The sequence below is a fragment of the Oncorhynchus masou genome, chromosome 2 (assembly GCF_036934945.1).
Source record: "Oncorhynchus masou masou isolate Uvic2021 chromosome 2, UVic_Omas_1.1, whole genome shotgun sequence".
NCBI classification, from domain to species: domain Eukaryota; kingdom Metazoa; phylum Chordata; class Actinopteri; order Salmoniformes; family Salmonidae; genus Oncorhynchus; species Oncorhynchus masou.
Window position 1 is genome coordinate 27,977,156 of NC_088213.1, and position 20,763 is coordinate 27,997,918.

The window sequence follows — 20,763 nt, forward strand, 5'->3', positions numbered from 1 at the left end:
CTTCAGGTCCTGAGCTACAGGCAATTCGTTTTGGGTATGTCATTTTAGGAGAAAATTGGGAAAAAATGGGCGGATCCTTAAGATGTTTTTAAAGTGACTATGTATAGATAATAAACAGAGAATAGCAGCAGCTTAAAAGAAGAGGGGAGACAATGTAAATAGTTTGGATAGCCATTTGATTAGCTTTACAGGAGTCTTATGGCTTGGGGGTAGAAGCTGTTGAGAAGCCTTTTGGACCTAGACATGGCGCTCCGGTACCGGTTGAGAGAATAACCTATGACTAGGGTGGCTGGAGTCTTTGACCATTTTTAGGGCCTTCCTCTGACACCACCTGGTATAGAGGTCCGGGATGGCTGGAAGCTTGGCCCCAGTGATGTACTGGGTTTGGTTTAGGGGTTAGGGAAAATAGGATTTTGAACGGTTATTAATTGTGTGTCCCCACAAGGTTAGTTAATTAAACACGACTGTGTGTGTGAGTGCATGTGTGCTAAGGTGTGGAGAATCAGAGCTGGTGGTCAGTCCAGTTCAAGTGTTCAGCAGTCTGATGGCTTGTAGATAGAAACTGTCTCTGAGCCTGTTGGTATCAGACTTCATGCTCCAATTCTGTCTGTCCGACGGTAATGGAGTGAACAGCTCTTAGCTGATATGTGTGGGGTCCGTGATGATGCTGCGGGCCTTCCTCAGGCACCGTTTCAAGTAGATGTCCTGTGCTGGGCTGTCCTCACCACCTGCTGGAGGGTCTTGTGGTCATGGATGGAGCAATTCCCACACCAGGCTGTGATGCAACCAGTCAGGATGCTCTGATGGTGCAGCGGTAGTATTTGAAGAGGACCTGGAGTGGCATGCCGAATTTCTTTAGCTGCCTTAGGAAGTAGAGACGCTGTTGCATCCTCTTGACAAGAGTTTTGGTGTTGTTGGTCCATGTCAAGTCCTCTGTGATGTGGACGTTGAGGAGTTTAAAACTACTGACTCCCATTGATGTGGATTCGGGCACTTTCCCTCCTCTGTTTCCTGAAGTCAACAATCAAACCCTTTCTTTTTCTGATGTTGAGGGGGAGGTTGGTGTCCTGGCATTCCAATGCCAGTTCACTTTCCTTCCTATAGGCTGACTCGTTGTTGTTGTTTTCCAGGCCTACATCTGTGGTGTTGTCAGCAAACTTGATAATGGAGTTGGTGTTGTGCGAGAACAGGGAGTACAGCAGAGGGCTGAGACACCTGTGTTAAGGCGTCAGCATGCTTTAATTTGCCTGGTGCCTAGCCGAACCTAACGAGTGTGCTTGCATTATACCTTAAAAAATACTTTCGCTTGAAAAATTAGAAAAAAGCGACAATAATACTGTTTGTCAATTTTCAGACGCTGTAGCCAGTATACACTTCCTCAAAATAGTCAGAATTAATCTAAGATAATTTTTTTGCAGAGGAGACCTTCGTCACATAATTTTGCATCTGACTAGGATGTTTGGTGCAGTATTTCTCAAGTGGAAAAAATGTGCATAAGAAGGTGTCGTCTCCCTTTGAATGACAACAGGCACTTAATTGAAGAATCCTTACTGTTGACCAATTGTCGACGAGTCGGCTACCGACTTCGGCTTTGGGGTACCGACTTCGGCTACCGAAACCGACTTTGGCTTGCCTCAAGAAAAAATGTTGTGTGCCTGAACAACTGAAAAAACCCTTGCCGAAGACCAAAAAGAACCAAAATGTCACAAAATGTTGTCATAATATATGCATAAATTGTTTTGGCTGGGAAGCATGCAGACGCCTTTCATCAGTGGTGAGGAGGTGCCAATCTTGTATTTTACCTAATGAAACCCATTGTGGGTGGTAGCTGTAACAAAAGTTGTACAAATTTAAAGGCCCAGTGCTGTCAAAAACGTAATTTCCTGTGTTTTATATATTTCCGCACTATGAGGTTGGAATAATACTGTGAAATTGTAGAAAATTATGATAATGCCCTTTTAGTGTAAGAGTTGTTTGAAATATGGCTGAAATTTCTGCCTGTTTGGTGGGATGGAGTTTTGGCTTGCCTGTTGACAAATTAGTTAATAGACCAATAAGAAAGTATTCCAAACCTCTCTGCCAATAACAGCTAGTTTTCCGTTTTCCCCTCCCCACTCAGACCATTCCCAGACAGTCATAGGAAAATTATTTTCTTGAGAAATTGCTCTTTGCTATTAAGATATGTGTCACGCCTTGGTCATTGTATTTTGTGTTTTCGTTATATATTTGGTTAGGCCAGGGTGTGACATGGGTTTATGTATTGTATTTTCGTATTGGTGTTTGTAGTATTTGGGATTGCGGCTGAGTAGGGGTGTTGTATAGGTTTGGCTGCCTGAGGCATTCTCAATCAGAGTCAGGTGATTCTCGTTGTCTCTGATTGGGAACCGTATTTAGGTAGCCTGGTTTTCACTTTGTATTTCGTGGGTGATTGTTCCTGTCTCTGTGTAGTGTTCACCAGATAGGCTGTAATAGGTTTCACGTTCCGTTTGTTGTTTTGTATTTATTAGTTATTTCATGTTTAGTTACGTTGTTTGTTTCACTAATAAACATGAGTAACCAACACGCTGCATTTCGGTCCGACTCTCTTTCGACAAACGAAGAACGCCGTTACAGAATCACCCACCACACACGGACCGAGCAGCGTGTCAACAGGCAGGAGCAGCCCAAAGAGGAGCCGCGTATTAAGGATTTCTGGACATGGGAGGAAATCCTTGACGGGAGAGGACCCTGGGCTAAACCAGGGGAGTGTAGCCGCCCAAAGGTGCAGCAGGCGAAGAGGAAACAGGAACTGGAAGGAGAAGGCTCAGCCTGGTGAATATCGCCGCCCCAAGGAGGAACTAGAAGCGGCTAAAGCGGAGAGGCGCTGGTATGAGGAGGCAGCACGGCGACGTGGATGGAAACAGGAGCAGCCCAGAGAGGAGTACAGTATGGATATTACGACGTGGGAAGAAATAGACAGGTGGGCGGCCGACCCAGAGAGAGTGCCGGAGCCCGCCTGGGATTCGCTGGAGCAGTGCGAAGAGGGCTATAGGAGAATGGAGTCGAAAAAAAAGACACGGCGGCGCAGAGTGAAGCCCCAAAAATTTCTTGGGGGGGCTCAGAGGGGGAGTGGCTGAGTCAGGAGACAGACCTGAGCCAACTCTCCCTGTTTATCGTGAAGAGCCAAGGAGGAGACCAGAATCGGTGTTGGAGGTGAGCGAAGCAGAGACTGTGAAGGAGTTAATGGGGAAATTGGAGGAAAAAGTAATGAGGGAGTTGCTAGTTTGGTGCTTTAGGTACAATATTCGTCCAACGGAGCATGTCGGGGATTTAATGGCACCTGGGTCAGCGCTCCATACTAGTCCTGAGGTGCGTGTTAGTCGGCTGGTGAAAAATGTGCCAGCCTCACGCACTAGGCCTCCTGTGTACCTACCTAGCCTTGCACGTCCTGTGCCAGTCCTGCTCTCAGGCTCTCCAGTACACCTTCACGGTCCAGTCCATCCTGTGCCACCTTCACACACCAGTCCTCTGATGGTAGCTCCCCGCACCAGGCTTCCTGTGCCTGTCCTCTATCCAGTACCACCTCCACACCCCAGCCCTCCGGTAGCAGCTCCCCGCACTAGGCTTCCTGTGCGTGTCCTCGGCCCAATACCACCAGTGCCAGCACCACGCATCAGGCCTTCAGTGCGCCTCGCCTGTTCAGCGCAGCCAGCGCTTTCTCCCTCTCCTGTGCTGTCGGAGTCTCCCGCCTGTTCAGCGGTTCTAGAGCCTTCCTCCTCTACAGCGCTGCCGGAGCCTCCTGCCTGTATGGAGCAGCTAGAGCTGCCAGTCTGCATGGAGCAGCCAGAGCTGCCAGTCTGCATGGAGCAGCTAGAGCTGCCAATCTGCAAGGAGCTGCCAGTCTGCATGGAGCAGCTAGAGCTGCCAGTCTGCAAGGAGCTGCCAGTCTGCATGGAGCAGCCAGAGCTGCCAGTCTGCATGGAGCAGCCAGAGCCGCCAGTCAGCATGGAGCAGCCAGAGCCGTCAGTCAGCATGAAGCAGCCAGAGCCGTCAGTCTGCCAGGATCTGCCAGTCAGCCAGACTCTTCCAGATCTGCCAGTCAGCCAGACTCTTCCAGATCTGCCAGACAGCCAGACTCTTCCAGATTTGCCAGTCAGCCAGACTCTTCCAGATCTGTCAGTCAGCCAGACTCTTCCAGATCTGCCAGACAGCCAGACTCTTCCAGATCTGCCAGACAGCCAGACTCTTCCAGATCTGCCAGACAGCCAGACTCTTCCAGATCTGCCAGTCAGCCAGACTCTTCCAGATCTGCCAGTCAGCCAGACTCTTCCAGATCTGCCAGTCAGCCAGACTCTTCCAGATCTGCCAGACAGCCAGACTCTTCCAGATCTGCCAGTCAACCACACTCTTCCAGATCTGCCAGTCAACCAGACTCTGCCAGATCTGCTAGTCAGCCAGGATCCGCCAGTCGGCCAGGATCTGCCAGTCAGCCAGGATCCGCCAGTCAGCCAGGATCAGCCAGTCAGCCAGGATCCGCCAGTCAGCCAGGATCCGCCAGTCAGCCAGGATCCGCCAGTCAGCCAGGATCTGCCAGATCTGATAGTCAGCCAGGATCCGCCAGTCAACCAGGATCTGCCGGATTCAACTGCCTGGCTGGGCTTCATCTCAGTACTGGGCTTCTTCTCAGTACTGGGCTTCTTCTCAGTACTGGGCTTCTTCTCAGTACTGGGCTGCCTCTCAGTCCCGAGCTGCCCCTCAGTCCCGAGCTGCCCCTCAGTCCCGAGCTGCCCCTCAGTCCCGAGCTGCCCCTCAGTCCCGAGCTGCCTCAGTCCCGAGCTGCCTCAGTCACGAGCTGCTCCTCAGTTTAGTGGGGTTCTGGGTGAGGACTATTCGGCCATGGTCGGTGGCGAGGGTGAATCATCTCAGGACGCGAAGGGGAGGAACAATGACATTTATGAAGTGGGGTCCACGTCCCGAGCCGGAACCGCCACCATGGACAGACGCCCACCCGGACCCTCCCTATGGTTTTGAGGTGCGTTCGGGAGTCCGCACCTTAGGGGGGGGGGGTTCTGTCATGCCTTGGTCATTGTATTTTGTGTTTTCGTTATATATTTGGTTAGGCCAGGGTGTGACATGGGTTTATGTATTGTATTTTCGTATTGGGGTATGTAGTATTTGGGATTGCGGCTGAGTAGAGGTGTTGTATAGGTTTGGCTGCCTGAGGCGGTTCTCAATCAGAGTCAGGTGATTCTCGTTGTCTCTGATTGGGAACCGTATTTAGGTAGCCTGGTTTTCACTTTGTATTTCGTGGGTGATTGTTCCTGTCTCTGTGTAGTGTTCACCAGATAGGCTGTAATAGGTTTCACGTTCCGTTTGTTGTTTTGTATTTATTAGTTATTTCATGTATAGTTCCGTTGTTTGTTTCACTAATAAACATGAGTAACCAACACGCTGCATTTCGGTCCGACTCTCTTTCGACAAACGAAGAACGCCGTTACAATATGATGATTTTGGACCATTTCAATTGAAAACAATCACAGTAAGGTACTTAATTGTTAGCCAGAAATGATTTGATATTGAGATAACGGCTGCATTGGACCTTTAAGAGATTACATCTTACCTCAGGAAACTCATTGAGGGTGGTAATTGTAAAAGTCTATACCCAGGATACCCATTAAGGGTGGTAACTATAGGAACATGGTAGCATTATTTACATCAGGGGAATTTAGCAGTGTCAGCAGCCTATTTGCAACACATCTCGTTTAATGTACTTCGATTTTCGTGTGTTTCACTTGCATTCAGTAGTCTATGAATCACATGGTTATGAAGGCATAAATGTGTATACTTATATTAAATGGACAACTTATATTAAATGGACAAAAGGAACACCTATGTGAGAATACTATTCATTGACTACAGCTCAGCGTTCAACACCATAATGCCCTCAAAACTCATCACTAAGCTAAGGACCCAGGGATTAAACACCTCCCTCTGCAACTGGATCCTGGACTTCCTGACGGGCTGCCCCCAGGTGGTAAGGGTAGGTAACAACACATCCGCCACGCTGATCCTCAACACGGGGGCCCCTCAGAAGTGCATGCTCAGTCCCCTCCTGTACTCCCTGTTCACTCATGACTGCACGGCCAGGCATGACTCCAACACCATCATTAAGTTTGCTGATGACACAACAGTGGTAGGCTTGATCACCGACAACATTGAGACAGCCTATAGTGAGGAGGTCATAGACCTGACTGTGTGGTGCAAGGACAACAACCTCTCCCTCAACGTGATCAAGACAAAGGAGATGATTGTGGACTACAGGAAAAGGAGGACCGAGCACGCACCATTCTCATCGACTGGGCTGCGGTGGAGCAGGTTGAGAGCTTCAAGTTCCTTGGCGTCCACATCACCAACAAACTAACATGGCCCAAGCACACCAAGAGCCGTGAAGAGGGCACGACAAAACCCTTTCCCCGTCAGGAGACTGAAAAGATTTGTCATGGGTCCTCAGATCCTCAAAACATTTTACAGCTGCACCATCGAGAGCATCCTGACGGGTTGCATCAGTGCCTGGTATGGCAACTGCTTGGGCCTCCGACCGCAAGGCACTACAGAGGGTAGTACGTACGACCAAGTACATCACCGGGGTCAAGCTTCCTGCCATCCAGGACCTCTATACCAGGCGGTGACAGAGGAAGGGCCTAAATAGTCAAAGACTCCAGCCACCCTAGTCATAGACTGTTTTCTCTGCTACCGCACGGCAAGTGCTACCAGAGCGCCATGTCTAGGCCCAAGAGGCTTCTAAACAGCTTCTACCCCCAAGCCATAAGACTACTGAACATCTAATCAAATGGCTACCCAGACTATTTGTATTGCCCCCCTCCACGCTGCTGCTACTCTGTTAATATCTCTGCAGTCACTTTAATAACTCTACCTACATGCACATATTACCTCAATTACCTCGACACCGGTACCCCCTGTATGTAGCCCCGCTATTGTTATATACTGCTGCTCTTTAATTATTTGTTATTATCTCTTTTTTTGTTGGTATTTTCTTAGAACTGCATTGTTGGTTAAGGGCTTATAAGCATTTCACTGTAATACCTGTTTTTTCGGCACATGTGACAAATACAATTTGAAATATGTGTATATAGTTCTGTCCTTGTCTATTAATGTATGTATTAGCCTGTGATGTTTTATGTGGACCATAGCTGCAGACTCATGAGCCCAACATTTGTTATACTACCCATTCAAGACAAGTGCCTAGGGAGACGGTTGTTTCTGGACAGGGCCAGTAGCAGAAGGGTAAATAGCGCCATCTGCTATTTTACCCATGAATTTAACCTTTTACCACACTAGCAACTACCGAAATCATTGTGTAGTAGCAGTGAAATTAGTCGACAATCAATACCAGTCACACACCTTGACTATAATTCCCAAAATTGATTAAAGGTATATAACGGTACCCCTTATAGTCCAAGGACCTTACATGTTGTTTAAAGATGTGGCTCTGGAAGCCTAAACAGCCAAATACTCCATCTAAACCTGAATCGATTCTCAATTGTGGTAAAATTCTATAAACATAAATCCCTACTTTCATATCCCAAAATAATTTCACAAATGCTAAATTCACTTGTTGTACAGTTAGGTTGCAGCCAATATTATTTTTCCACTGACAACCCTTTTGTAGGGTCCATTTACACACGTTAGGAGATGCAGATGGCCAATTAGCACAGGTTGTAAGTAGACTAACTTCAATCTGTTTTCTGTAAACACTGTAACATGGAGATACTATATTTTTGGGAACACATCCTTTTTTATTATATTTCTATCTGATATGAAAGATAAGGTCCTTTTGCTTCCAAAACACTGCCGCAAGTGATGTGTGGTAATGTTCAAACTGAGCATCCAGGGCTCTTAACAAAATTCCCCAGTACAGAAGACGCAGTCATCCAATGTCTTGTGTAATGTAATGGAACAGTCATGATCAAGGGCTATGCAGCACCCAAATGCTTCAGCGACTGACTGTGTCCAGACGAAAAGAAAAGTTAACTTTCATTAAGCAAGATACCCAATGCAGAAAATACAAGGAACATTTAGCCTATTCCTCAATTACAAAGTTTATTTCAGATTTTTAACAAGTTTAGTCGAACAGGCCGAATCCCATGTCATCATCAGATCCCTCTTCAGACTCCTCCTTCTCTTCCTTCTTCTCCTCAGCTGTAAAGAGATCACAGTAATCAATTAACAATACCATCTTCACCAAATACATTGTCTGAAAACAGATATTCAAAGTGAGTTATAGTGAAAGTAATATAATAAACAGTTTACCAAAATACATGTTCATAAACAAAATAAACTACCCTTTATGAACTAGTAATGCGCTGATCAGCCATTTACTAATCTGAAACTGACCTGCTATTTTTTCAGTTCTGGTCATTACTATAACATTTATGTATTTAGTAAAGGCAAATAAGCTTTAGCTTGCCTGACCAAGTGCCCAATAGATATTGAGCTGACCCACACATCAATATCTATAACTTAACACCCCATTAGAAGGCATTGAGCCCAGTTTGGTATGAAAAATTATAGAAAAGGTCAACTTGACAAGGATCTCGAACACTCATGTGGGCTCTGATGTACGCTCACCTGCAGTGGGGGCAGCTGCCCCAGCAGCAGCGGCTCCACCTGAGCTGGCCACTGCCACAGCACCACCTGCTGGCATACTGGCCAGTTTACCATAGCCTGTGAGGAAAATGACAGTTTGATTTAATTACAACTATATTGCTGTATATACCAATAACTAATAACACTAATACAGTGGCAGATAAGCCTTGCTAGAGTTTCAAAGCAAATGTCTAGCAGATTAAACCACCAGTGTGCTTAGTCCAGAATGGACTAAGATGTGTTCTCTTTAGTGACTTTAGATTATGCATTGACAGTTCTGCAACTCACCTTGGGCAATCACCTCTTCCACATTTTTGCCACCGAGTTCAGTGACGACCTGAAGGGGGAAAAGAAAGGGGTCATAAATTAGTGGTCCATAGAAATTGCAAGCATGTTTTGTTTGAGCTCAACTTTCAGAACACACACGTTGTGCGTTTATTTTACTCAACACTGAGATAAGGCCAAACATGTGATATTAAGCATACCTTCTCCATGCGTGTTTTGTCAGCCTCAATGCCAACACTTTCCAGGATCTTCTTGATGTCCGCAGCCTGTGGGCTGGCATTACCACCAAGGGCAGAGAGCAGGTATGCAGCAACGTAACGCATTCTGCAATACAGGTCATGATGCAGTTATACATCATATGACAATAAAAAACAAGGCATTAAAAAATGCCTTGTATACACCTTCTCCAGAATCTAAGTGAGAAAAAAACACGTTGGTTGGGCATCTTAACCAAACACTAGGACTCATTGCCTTACTCAAAACATCTGATAGATTAGCTAACTAGATAACTGAGGTTAGCAAATTAGCTAGCTAGTCGAGCTTGCCAGCGCACTGTCCACAAAGTTCCAGTTAGTGAGGTTGTCACTGATAACTTATTTATTCAATCAGAATATGAAGATGTGGCACTGAAAAACTCCCTAGTGAATAATGTTACCAATCACTTAGCTAGCTAGTTTTGGGCCTTGTTTCTTTGAGGCAATAGTGAGAGCGAGTTCACATGGTGACATGTCATGGCTGTTAGGTGGCAAGCTAACTGGCTAGCATGCTCCTCTCCCATACATTTGCTGTCCAATTTTAGGTTAGGGGTAAGACAAATATTTCAAAGGAATGCCTACGTTACGGTTCCGTGTTGGACGTATTTTCACTGGGTGTGTATATCCTAAATTGCCTTTAAAAGACACTCACTTGACACGGAAAAGACAGAGATGCGTGTTCACGACGAGATTTGCACAGGCGGAAAGGAAGTTCCAAGGCAGGGGGAAACGGAAAAACGCATGATGGGCGGGGAAATCGAATGAATTTTGATTGGAGGAGAAAATTCCAACAGGGTGGACTTGATTTGCAAGGCGAAGTGAGGAGATGGTCCGGAGGCCGAGCGGCGTCAACCCAATGAAAAGTGTCAGAAAAAAAAAAACATTTAGGGAAACTGGAATCACTACATGGTGATAATGATACGCCGCATGTAAGTGATTGGGCCACTGTTCAGTCCAGCAAAGTCCCATTGCTCTCAGTGGTCAATAACGGGACAGATGGAGCTGGGACTGTGCTGTGACCTTAGAACAGACACCTAATTTGGACTACATTAGTACCAACATAGTGCCATACTCTATGAAACGGCACAGAGCCCTTACTATAGTACCATTCTTGCCTCTGGCAATATGACATAATATGGCATAATCAAAATTTGGTATCAAACAAAAAACGTGGGCCTCCTAAACAAAAAGGATGTTAAAACTACAATTGTTAAAGGAAATACACAATAAAAGTGATGGTAATAGTAAATTGAGAATAAAAATAAGCAAATGAAAACATTTTTCATGGTATCATTTATTTTGTGCAGTTTTTGGATCTAAATAATTTTGATCTAAATAATTCTATACATCAACATCAACGTAACACAATACAAATGGACAGAATAAACTGAGAGAAGCACATTTTGTAAGTAGACCTAACAGTCCAAAACAAGCAAACATTAAACATGATATCAAATAGTTCTCATAAAAGTTTCAAGTTTGGTCTTGGTACTCAAAACAAGAATATAACAGTCAGAAAAGGAATACAAATCATTTCAGGATTTTTCTCTCTCATGAAAATCCCTTGTAAAAAATAAAAATATCAAAAGAAAACACTTAGAAAAATAAAATATTTTATTGACCCTTCCAAAATATAAGAGGGTAGAAACCTGAGGGGTGTTTCACAAAGCTCTAGGAATTGGCAAGGTAACTGTCCTGAACATTCTGTTGAAACCATTCATGTCAGTCACAAGGACAACATTTCAGTAATCATACTGAGGGGCAAGCCGACATGTAACCAACTTGCTATGGTGTGCCAAATCTGTTAAGCCTTTGTTTATTTTACACATCTGTTTAAAAGTATGAATAGAACATAGAATATTTTCTTTATGAAGTGAAGAAAACTTGTGAATGAAATACAAAATGTTTCCTGATTTAGATGAATACATTAGATTCAATTCAACAAAAGCATTAAATCTATTTTATCAACATAACTGGAATTATACAGTACATTCACGAGTGACCATAAAATTAAAATACAAACTATACTATTCAGGTGAAAAATAACATATATGGAATTGAAATCAGTGATGCCAAATTAAGTTAACATCTTAAATGGATAATTCTCCCAAATGGGACATGTACCTAATTTTATAGGTCAACAAGTAATCATTCAAACCTGTAAGACAGCAACCAAAAATATGGCTTTGTTAACTCAACCACAGCTTAGCAACAGCATAGCAACGTTATTGGTCTTTATTTTGAACTGTATTAGTGAAGGTGGGTTTCACATACCAGTAGATAACATGCATTTATGATGAATGCCATTCAATAAAGGGTTTACCCGCATTGAAAGATAGCAGGTAGCACCCTATTTCAAACAACCATGCTGGTGGTAGTGCAATTGTCTTTTTCTCGTTTATGCTTTTTGGAAACGTCAGTTTGTGTTGGACAACAATGGCATTTGTGTCGTCGCTGCCACAAGTTGGCTGACCTACTGTAAACCCACTTTGAGTTGAGTTGGCCACACTGTTGATGTGTGAATAGAGCAAAATAACTCAAAGAAATTAGAGAGAAAAAAATGGCTATGGGAATGCAGCTTTCTTGGGGAATCTCAAAATCCACTGACACTGTTCATGAAATACCCCTGTGGTTTCGAAAGGTTCTGACTTATTTGCTCTTTTTAAATATTTAAAATGTCAGGTTTGCCTCAGGTCTCAAAATTGTATACTGTCCCCCCTTACTGTCATAAGGGGAAACGGTTTTCTGAATTTTAATAGACAGATGCTGTGCTTAGTAAGCCTTCTCCCAGTCCACTGTAAACCTACACATCTGAAGGCTCTAAATGATTCATGGGATGCAAAAGCTAGAAGTTGCTGAATATTTTATGAGACAGCAAAATCTTTTTTTTAAGCTTGTAAGACAGTAAAAACACCAGCACAAGATTAAAAATAAATTCAGAGAATGTATTATTTAATTCCTTTACAATTTAAGATTAGAATACTAAACACAGATCTACCAAAAGGTTCACACGTGTTATTTTCAGGAGGGGAAAAAACAAGAGAGACCATGGTGAAACATAACGTCTCCATTTAGCCTTCATATACTGGTAAACACAAAATGTCTATAAAAATTTACACACAATTCCTTAGAGAATATATTCTATATCTATTTTATCCCAAATGTATTCTATCACTACCAGTTCTTTTCACTCTCAAAAATAGCAGGTGTGAAGTTTGCATTCCTGCAAATGCTTAGTAAACTGGCATTGAAGTGTTAAATCATCTGAGCTTAGTTTTAAACCCAAATGAAAATGAAGGTAATTTGAATGACAGTATGACAGTACAAGTTTAAATACATTTGTATTGCCCTGAGGCACATTATAAAGGCTGTACTAAAATAAATAAAATACCATCTCTTCAATCAATGAACCTCTGTTGTGGGTCTCATAGGTCCTCAAAGGGCATCCAATATGTCAGCCCAAAATGTAATGCACATGTAAAGCGTGAATGATCAACTACTTGTAGAAATATGATAAATCTTGTGTTTGCCTTGAGTCGTGGTGTCAGAAGTAGCAGGGGTAGGGTGTAGAAAAGGTAGAAATATAATATATAGTGGGGCAAAAAAGTATTTAGTCAGCCACCAATTGTGCAAGTTCTCCCACTTAAAAATATGAGAGAGGCCTGTAATTTTCATCATAAGTACACTTCAACTATGACAGACAAAATGAGAAGAAAAAAAAATCTAGAAAATCACATTGTAGGATTTTTAATGAATTTATTTGCAAATTATGGTGGAAAATAAGTATTTGGTCACCTACAAACAAGCAAGATTTCTGGCTCTCACAGACCTGTAACTTCTTCTTTAAGAGGCTCCTCTGTCCTCCACCTGTTACCTGTACTAATGGCACCTGTTTGAACTTGTCATCAGTATAAAAGACACCTGTCCACAACCTCAAACAGTCACACTCCAAACTCCACTATGGCCAGGACCAAAGAGCTGTCAAAGGACACCAGAAACAAAATTGTAGACCTGCATCAGGCTGGGAAGACTGAATCTGCAATAGGTAAGCAGCTTGGTTTGAAGAAATCAACTGTGGGAGCAATTATTAGAAAATGGAAGACATAAAAGACCACTGATAATCTCCCTCGATCTGGGGCTCCATGCAAGATCTCACCCTGTGGGGTCAAAATGATCACAAGAATGGTGAGCAAAAATCCCAGAACCACATGGGGGGACCTAGTGAATGACCTGCAGAGAGCTGGGACCAAAGTAACAAAGCCTACCATCAGCAACACACTACGCCGCCAGGGACTCAAATCCTGCAGTGCCAGACATGTCCCCCTGCTTAAGCCAGTACATGTCCAGGCCCGTCTGAAGTTTGCTCGAGAGCATTTGGATGATGCAGAAGAAGATTGGAAGAATGTCATATGTTCAGATGAAACCAAAATATAACTTTTTGGTAAAAACTCAACTCGTCGTGTTTGGAGGACAAAGAATGCTGAGTTGCATCCAAAGAACACCATACCTACTGTGAAGCATGGGGGTGGAAACATCATGCTTTGGGGCAAAGGGACCAGGACGACTGATCCGTGTAAAGGAAAGAATGAATGGGGCCATGTATTGTGAGATTTTGAGTGAAAACCTCCTTCCATCAGCAAGGGCATTGAAGATGAAACGTGGCTGGGTCTTTCAGCATGACAATGATCCCAAACACACCGCCCGGGCAGGGAAGGAGTGGCTTCGTAAGAAGCATTTCAAGGTCCTGGAGTGGCCTAGCCAGTCTCCAGATCTCAACCCCATAGAAAATCTTTGGAGGGAGTTCAAAGTCCGTGTTGCCCAGCAATAGCCCCAAAACATCACTGCTCTAGAGGAGATCTGCGTGGAGGAATGGTCCAAAATACCAGCAACAGTGTGTGAAAACCTTGTGAAGACTTACAGAAAACGTTTGACCTCTGTCATTGCCAACAAAGGCTATATAACAAAGTATTGAGATACACTTTTGTTATTGACCAAATACTTATTTTCCACCATAATTTGCAAATAAATTCATAAAAAATCCTACAATGTGATTTTCTGGATTTTTTTTCTTATAATTTGGTCTGTCAGGGTTGAAGTGTACCTATGATGAAAATTACAGGCCTCTCTCATCTTTTTAAGTGGGAGAACATGCACAATTGGTGGCTGACTAAATACTTTTTTGCCCCACTGTATGTGGATACAAACTAAAAATTTAGTGTGCTAAGTTTAAGAAGAAGGTTAAAATTGTGACTGGGACAGATGGCTGGAAGAGGGTGAAAGATGAGGGAATTGCGTGCCAGTGATGAAAAAACACTATTGGGGATAGCTGTTCTGTTGCCGGCGCTTTGCAGACCTCATCTTCTCAAAGCGGGACTCCATTTCCTCAAGGACTTTAGGAGTGTACCTGACCACCAGCTTCACAGTGCCCTGGGCAGCTTTGAGAAGCTCCACAGCTTTCTCATGGTGCTCCCCCTCCACACTCTGGAAAGAAAGAGATAAAAGGAGGATTAATTTAAATAACAAACAAAATTAGGTGACTGAATATGATGAATGTATATTGATAGTAGCCGTGTCCGAAATCTGGCTTGCATGCTATTTAATTAAACTGCATACTGTGTACTAATCATAATACATACAGTTGAAGTCCAAAGTTTACATACACCTTAGCCAAATACATTTAAACTCAGGTTTTTCACAATTCCTGACATTTAATCCAGGAAAAATTCCCTGTCTTAGGTCACTTAGGATCACCACTTTATTTTAAGAATGTGACATGTCAGAATAATAGCAGATAGAAGGATTTATTTCAGATTTTATTTCTTTCATCACATCCCCAGGGCTCAGAAGTTAACATATACTCAATTAGTATTTGGTAGTGTTGCCTTTCAATTGTTAAACTTGGGTCAAACGTTTTGAGTAGCCTTCCACAAGCTTCCCACAATAAATTGGGTGAATTTTGCCCCATTCCATCTTGACAGAGCTGGTAACTGAGTCAGGTTTGTAGGCCTCCTTGCTCGCACACACTTTTTCAGTTCTGCCCACACATTTTCTGTAGGATTGAGGTCAGGACTTTGTGATGGACACTCCAATGCCTTGACTTTGCTGTCCTTAAGCCATTTTGCCACAACTTTGGAAGAATGCTTGGGTACATTGTCCATTTGGAAGACCCATTTGCTTTAACTTTCTGACTGATGTCTTGAGATGTTGCTTCAATATATCCACATAATTTTCCTGCCATCTATTTTGTGAAGCACACCAGTCACTCCTGCAGCAAAGCACCCCCACAACATGATGCTGCCACCACCATGCTTCACGGTTGGGATGGGGCTCTTCGGCTTGCAAGCCTCCCCCTTCTTCCTCCAAACATAACCATGGTCATTCTGGCCAAACAGTTCTAATTTTGTTTCATCAGACCAGAGGACATTTCTCCAAAAAGTACGATATTTGTCCCCATGTGCAGTTGCAAACCGTAGTCTGGCTTTTTTATGGCAGTTTAGGCGCAGTGGCTTCTTCCTTGCTGAGCGGCCTTTCAGGTTATAGGACTCGTTTTACTGTGGATATAGATCATTTTGTACAGCATCTACACAAGGTCCTTTGCTGTTGTTCTGGGATTGATTTGCACTTTCCACACCAAAGTACGTTCATCTCTAGGAGGCAGAACGCGTCTCCTTCCTGAGCGGTATGATGGCTGCGTGTTCCCATGGTGTTTATACTTGCATACTATTGTTTGTACAGATGAACGTGGTACGTTCAGGCATTTGGAAATTGCTCCCAAAGATGAACCAGACTTGTGGAGGTCTACCATTTTTTTTCTGAGGTCTTGGCTGATTTGATTTTCCCATGAGGTTAAGCAAAGTGGCAATGAGTTTGAAGGTAGGCCTGGAAATACATCCACATGTAAACCTCCAATTGACTCAAATGATGTCAATTAGCCCATCAGAAGCTTCTAAAGCCATGACAATTTTCTGGAACTGTCCAAGCTGTTTAAAGGCACAGTCAACTTACTGTATGTAAACTTCTGGCCCACTGGAATTGTGATACAGTGAATTATAAGTTAAATAATCTGTCTGGAAACAATTGTTGGAAAAATTACTTGTGTCATGCACAAAGTAGATGTCCTAACAGACTTGCCAAAACTATAGTTTGTTAACAAAAAAAATTGTGGAGTGGTTGAAAAAAACTAGTTTTAATGACTCCAACCTAAGTGTATGTAAACTTATGACTTCAACTGTATTCTGGTCCTGGAACCATTGCTTAAAGGAATAATCCACTCAAAAGTATACATTTTATTTATTCGTCCACTGTTGATAGAGTCCCAAAATGTGTTGCATGTCAGCAATCAAGTTTTCAAGATATAGAACTTTTCAAAAAGCAAGTTGTTGCCACATCATCATGATGATGCGCCAAAACGATAGTTTGTTAACAAGAAATTTGTGGAGTGGTTGAAAAACAAGTGAATTACTCCAACCTAAGTGTATGTAAAGTTCCGACTTCAACTGTACTATTTAGAATGTTGTGTTTAGTAAAAACGAATGCAGTAAGCAAAATATAACAGCATACTAGGCTCATCCTACAATGGGCAATTGTGTCGATTCCCTACATTAATTTATTTTGGTACAGCTTGTCCCCTCAACTGTTGTCAGACACACGTGGTCCTCAAAATACAATTCTCTTCCTCAAGTGCAGCAAATACTACTAAACAAAAAGCCAAAATGAGTATGACATCCTGGAATTTTTAAAGCATACTCAATTTTCGAAATTGCACATTCTACAAAACTTTCTTTTTCGCCTTCCCAAAATGCCTACTATTTAGAACGCAAGTATGGGTATTCGGACACAACCAGAGACTGCATAAACAACACGTACCACCCCATTGACAGAAAGAAGCTGGTCGCCTCTCTTGAGGCCCCCGTGGCGGTCGGCGATTCCACTAGGAATGATGCGTGAGATGTAAATAGGAGAGTTCTGTTCCTTCCCTCCCATTATATTGAAGCCAAGTCCTTCCTCTGTCTTAGGCAGCTCCACCACGCGAGGGTGTGAGTGCCCCTCACTGGCCGCAAACGCTGCAACAGTGGCCTACAAGACAAGAGAGGTTGTTAACCCAGAGTTGCCTACAGAGTTGTTTAATATTGGTTGTTGTTGTTTTAACATACCTTGGCTGTGGCATTTGCCCTGACTTCTGGGCTACTGTTAATGTCCACTGTCTCATACACATGTTCATACACCTACAGAGTTGTTTAGAAAAGGCAGAAAGAAGGTTAGTCGAATGCAAACTGCAAAGCTGAATTACTTCCGTCAAAAGGTCTGACATGTTAAAAATGGAGATCCTGGTAGTTCTTGCTGTCCAGGGTTCCAAGCTATTAATTAATCCTCAAACTGGATAGCTTATTTCGTAATCACAGCACTATACACTGAAGGAATGACAAATCTTATATCTGAAATCAAATAACTAGTCTATAGGCAGCAATCAAACAATTCATATTTTATAGGCCTGTCTGTATCAGCCCCATCTCACATAAGTACACAAATCTGAGTCTGGAGGTCTAGAGTACTGCTGATTATTTTTTTTCCACTCACCTGGTGCCCCAGGTCTGAATCAGTCACACTTATTGGAGGGGGAGAATGAAAATCAGCAGTACTTCTGGCCTTGAGGTCCAGATTTGGCCACATAATTTGAGTTGAACTTTGAAGGGTGTGATGGGCATTTAATGGCATTGTCACAGCTCACCTCTCGCACAGCATTACAGAACTCGCTCTGCAAGACCCTTTGCAGTGCCTGCAATTTCTGGGGTGGCACTTCCCCTGTCCTCTGGAGCTTGTCAAGCAATTCAATGGCCCGAGAAATGTCTGTGGGGAGAAAACATGGAGACCACCCACCGTCAGAGATCTTACCAATAATTGACATCGATTTAAAGACTTTGGTTTGGGAAATAATTGCTTGAGGCAGAGGATCTAACACTTCAGCACAAGAGTAATGGAGTCTGTTGGTTTTTGATTTTTGCAGATTAATGAAGTAAATCTGTCCATGCACAGGGTATTATGATGCAGGCATAGCTGATCATTACCAAATCTTCATCACAATGCTTGTAATCACATGGTAGAATTCAATGGACAGGGACTTGTATCATCAGGACTGCAAGTAACATAGTCCGGGCTTTCGGGCGCAACATTTCAAACTAACCTAGCTAGCTACTGAGCTATACAGCTAGCTACATACTGGACGCTGAACTTTTGTTTGGGTGCAACTGCTAACATTACTAGGAAGCTACAAAGTACCCATTTGTCGCACTTGAGTAAAAGTAAAGATACCTTAGAAAACAACTCAAGTTAAAGTCACCCAGTAAAATACTACTTGAGTAAAAGTCTATTGGTTTTGGTATTTAAATATACTTAAGTATCAAAAGTAAACATATTAATAATTTCAAATTCCTTACAATATGCAAACCACACGGCACCATTTTTAAAATGTATGGATAGCCAGGAGCACAATACACACTCAAGACATTAATTTACAAACAAAGCATTTGTGTTTAGTGAGTGTGCCAGATTAGAGGCAGTTGGGATGACCAGGGTATGTTCTCTTGATAAGTGTGAATTGAACCATTTTCCTGTCAAAATTGTAACCAGTACTTTTGGGTGCCAGGGAAAATGTATGGAGTAAAAAGTACATTATTTTCTTTAGATAGGTAGTGAAGTAAAAGTTGGCAAAAATATAAATAGTAATGTACAGATACCCCCAAAAACGATTTAAGTAGTACCTTAAAGTATTTGTTCATAAGTACTTTACACCACTGCAAACTACCAGCCTTAGAGGATAGCTATCTAAATCAGCTAACGTTAGCTGGCTACAACATTAGCAACTCAGCCCATCTGTCTTTCTTAAAACTAAAGCGATTATATTGGAATAATCTATTTTTCTTTCGACTTTTGAGAGATGATTGCACTTTGGGCTAGTTATTTCAAAATTAAATGGCTAACGTTAGCTAACTAAATTAAATTCCAGATTAGCTACCGTTATCTAGCAAGCCATCTGTTTGGCTCGTGTGTATTTTCATAATTGTAACCATTATTATTGATCAAGCGATCTGTGTTGTTTGACGTTTTACCTCTTTCCAGTCGAACAGGTTCCCCCAAAGACGCCATAATAGCCCAAATCCGGCACTGTTCAGGAGAAATTATCAGGCTAGCAAAATATCCACTCGGCGATAAACAGATTTGAGCTGTATTGACGGGGATTGTTGTTGCGTCAAGGACACGCAATCGGCGCAATATACGGCCAATGTGCCCAATCCACGATGGGGGAGAAACTGAGAAGTCATATATATTTTTCAATATGTGGTATCCTAAATGTATAACCTGCAATATTTACAGTTTTTCAATGGTTATCTAAATTATAGATTTTAACATATAGTTATTAAAATGTCTTATCTGATCATTATTTATAACCCAAAATGAATTGTTTGTAAATGTCTTTGTAAACCTACAATGTTGATTCAATATGTTTAAGCCATAATTTTGATCTCTGTCAGTGCTTGCATAATGTATGCATTTCTATTGATTCATTTCCACTTCTCACAGCAATAAGGAATTTGCCTTCTGAGAGCTGAAACACTACATAGGCTCATTACTGTGTATTAAACTATGTTACCTTATCATAACGGCGAAACAGAGGATATAGACTATTGACCCATTTTTTATGTTTTTGTTGTGATAGGAGACTTGTAAACACATTATGTAGGCCTGTACTTTGGAAGGATACCTCAAATGATGTTTAGAAAAGTGATTTTTCTATCATAAAATGCAATTTTCTGAGTACTATAGATATATATGCAATAATTTAAGTGCTATTTGTGTGTGCAAATCGTACGGAATATACCTTGAATGCACTTTTATTGTTATCTCTTATTATCACAATTAGGCATGTTTTGGTATCCTTTGTGAGAGAATGTTGTCCATCCATTTCTAGGCATGGGACACCTACCTGTGTCGATGGGACAGGGTTGAGATGGCCCATCCAAGGAATTCACCAGTCAAGGATCCTGTCTTCAGGTTGAAAACTTTTGAATGTACTCATCATCAAGCTCTCAGAGGTCATCAAGGATCAGCTTGTAGCCTAGGATATACGGCATGGACTTATGGGCCTACTATATGTTCTGATTCTTTGTGTTGTTGGTTGAGTATATATTGAGGCTTTTATAACCAAGCTAATGCTGGTGAAATTAAAATCTATCTGGTCTATTTGTTTGTCTGTTTGTTTGTCTGTCTGTCTGTCTGCTATAGGAGGATGGGCTCATTGTAATAGGCCTAGTACTCATTACTATGTATTAAACTGTGTTACCTTATCATAACGGCAAAACTGAGGACATAGACTATTGACCCATTTTGGAGCCATAATGGTATAAATGGAACATAGTCAAACATGCGGTTTCCATATGTTTTGATACCATTCCATTTATTCCATTCCAGCCATTACAATGAGCCTGTCCTCCTCTAGCTCTTCCCACCAGCCTCCTCTGGTCTGCATGCATGCAGGCAGACAGGCGGGTACGTAGGTAGGTATGCATGTAGGAAGGTAGGT

At 42.5% G+C, this 20,763-nt stretch overlaps 2 protein-coding genes across 3 annotated transcripts; both read right to left on the reverse strand.

The window, feature by feature from the left end:
* Window positions 1-8,081: 8,081 nt before the first annotated feature.
* On the reverse strand, window positions 8,082-9,913 carry LOC135558092 (large ribosomal subunit protein P2-like). Of its 2 annotated transcripts, none has more exons than XM_064991844.1 (5): window positions 9,838-9,913; window positions 9,132-9,255; window positions 8,935-8,983; window positions 8,629-8,724; window positions 8,082-8,199 (listed from the first exon to the last, which is right to left on the reverse strand). In XM_064991844.1, exons 2-5 carry the CDS (start codon window positions 9,252-9,254, stop codon window positions 8,123-8,125), a joined length of 345 nt encoding a protein of 114 aa, XP_064847916.1. In that variant the 5' UTR covers window position 9,255; window positions 9,838-9,913; the 3' UTR covers window positions 8,082-8,122. The 2 variants fall into 2 exon arrangements, with proteins under 2 accessions (XP_064847916.1, XP_064847922.1); XM_064991850.1 differs by having other exon boundaries at window positions 9,768-9,895.
* A 2,207-nt stretch (window positions 9,914-12,120) lies between these two features.
* LOC135558046 (protein lin-7 homolog C-like) lies at window positions 12,121-19,430 on the reverse strand. The gene is made up of 5 exons (XM_064991812.1): window positions 19,292-19,430; window positions 17,914-18,032; window positions 17,339-17,410; window positions 17,052-17,261; window positions 12,121-14,666 (listed from the first exon to the last, which is right to left on the reverse strand). The coding sequence occupies exons 1-5, from the start codon at window positions 19,326-19,328 to the stop codon at window positions 14,499-14,501; spliced, it is 606 nt and encodes a 201-aa protein (XP_064847884.1). The 5' UTR covers window positions 19,329-19,430; the 3' UTR covers window positions 12,121-14,498.
* Between the last annotated feature and the right edge of the window lie 1,333 nt (window positions 19,431-20,763).

Bases quoted from the DNA above. Each gene is read 5' to 3' on its own strand.
- LOC135558092 (XM_064991844.1), bottom strand. From the start codon at position 9,254: ATGCGTTACGTTGCTGCATACCTGCTCTCTGCCCTTGGTGGTAATGCC. The intron at 8,725-8,934 runs GTGAGTTGCAGA...TTTTCCTCACAG, and splicing joins GGAAGAGGTGATTGCCCAAG to GCTATGGTAAACTGGCCAGT. The intron at 8,200-8,628 runs GTGAGCGTACAT...ATCTCTTTACAG, and splicing joins GGCAGCTGCCCCCACTGCAG to CTGAGGAGAAGAAGGAAGAG.
- LOC135558046 (XM_064991812.1), bottom strand. From the start codon at position 19,328: ATGGCGTCTTTGGGGGAACCTGTTCGACTGGAAAGAG. The intron at 17,411-17,913 runs GTGAGCTGTGAC...ACAACTCTGTAG, and splicing joins TCTGTAATGCTGTGCGAGAG to GTGTATGAACATGTGTATGA. The intron at 17,262-17,338 runs GTATGTTAAAAC...CTTGTCTTGTAG, and splicing joins GGGCAAATGCCACAGCCAAG to GCCACTGTTGCAGCGTTTGC.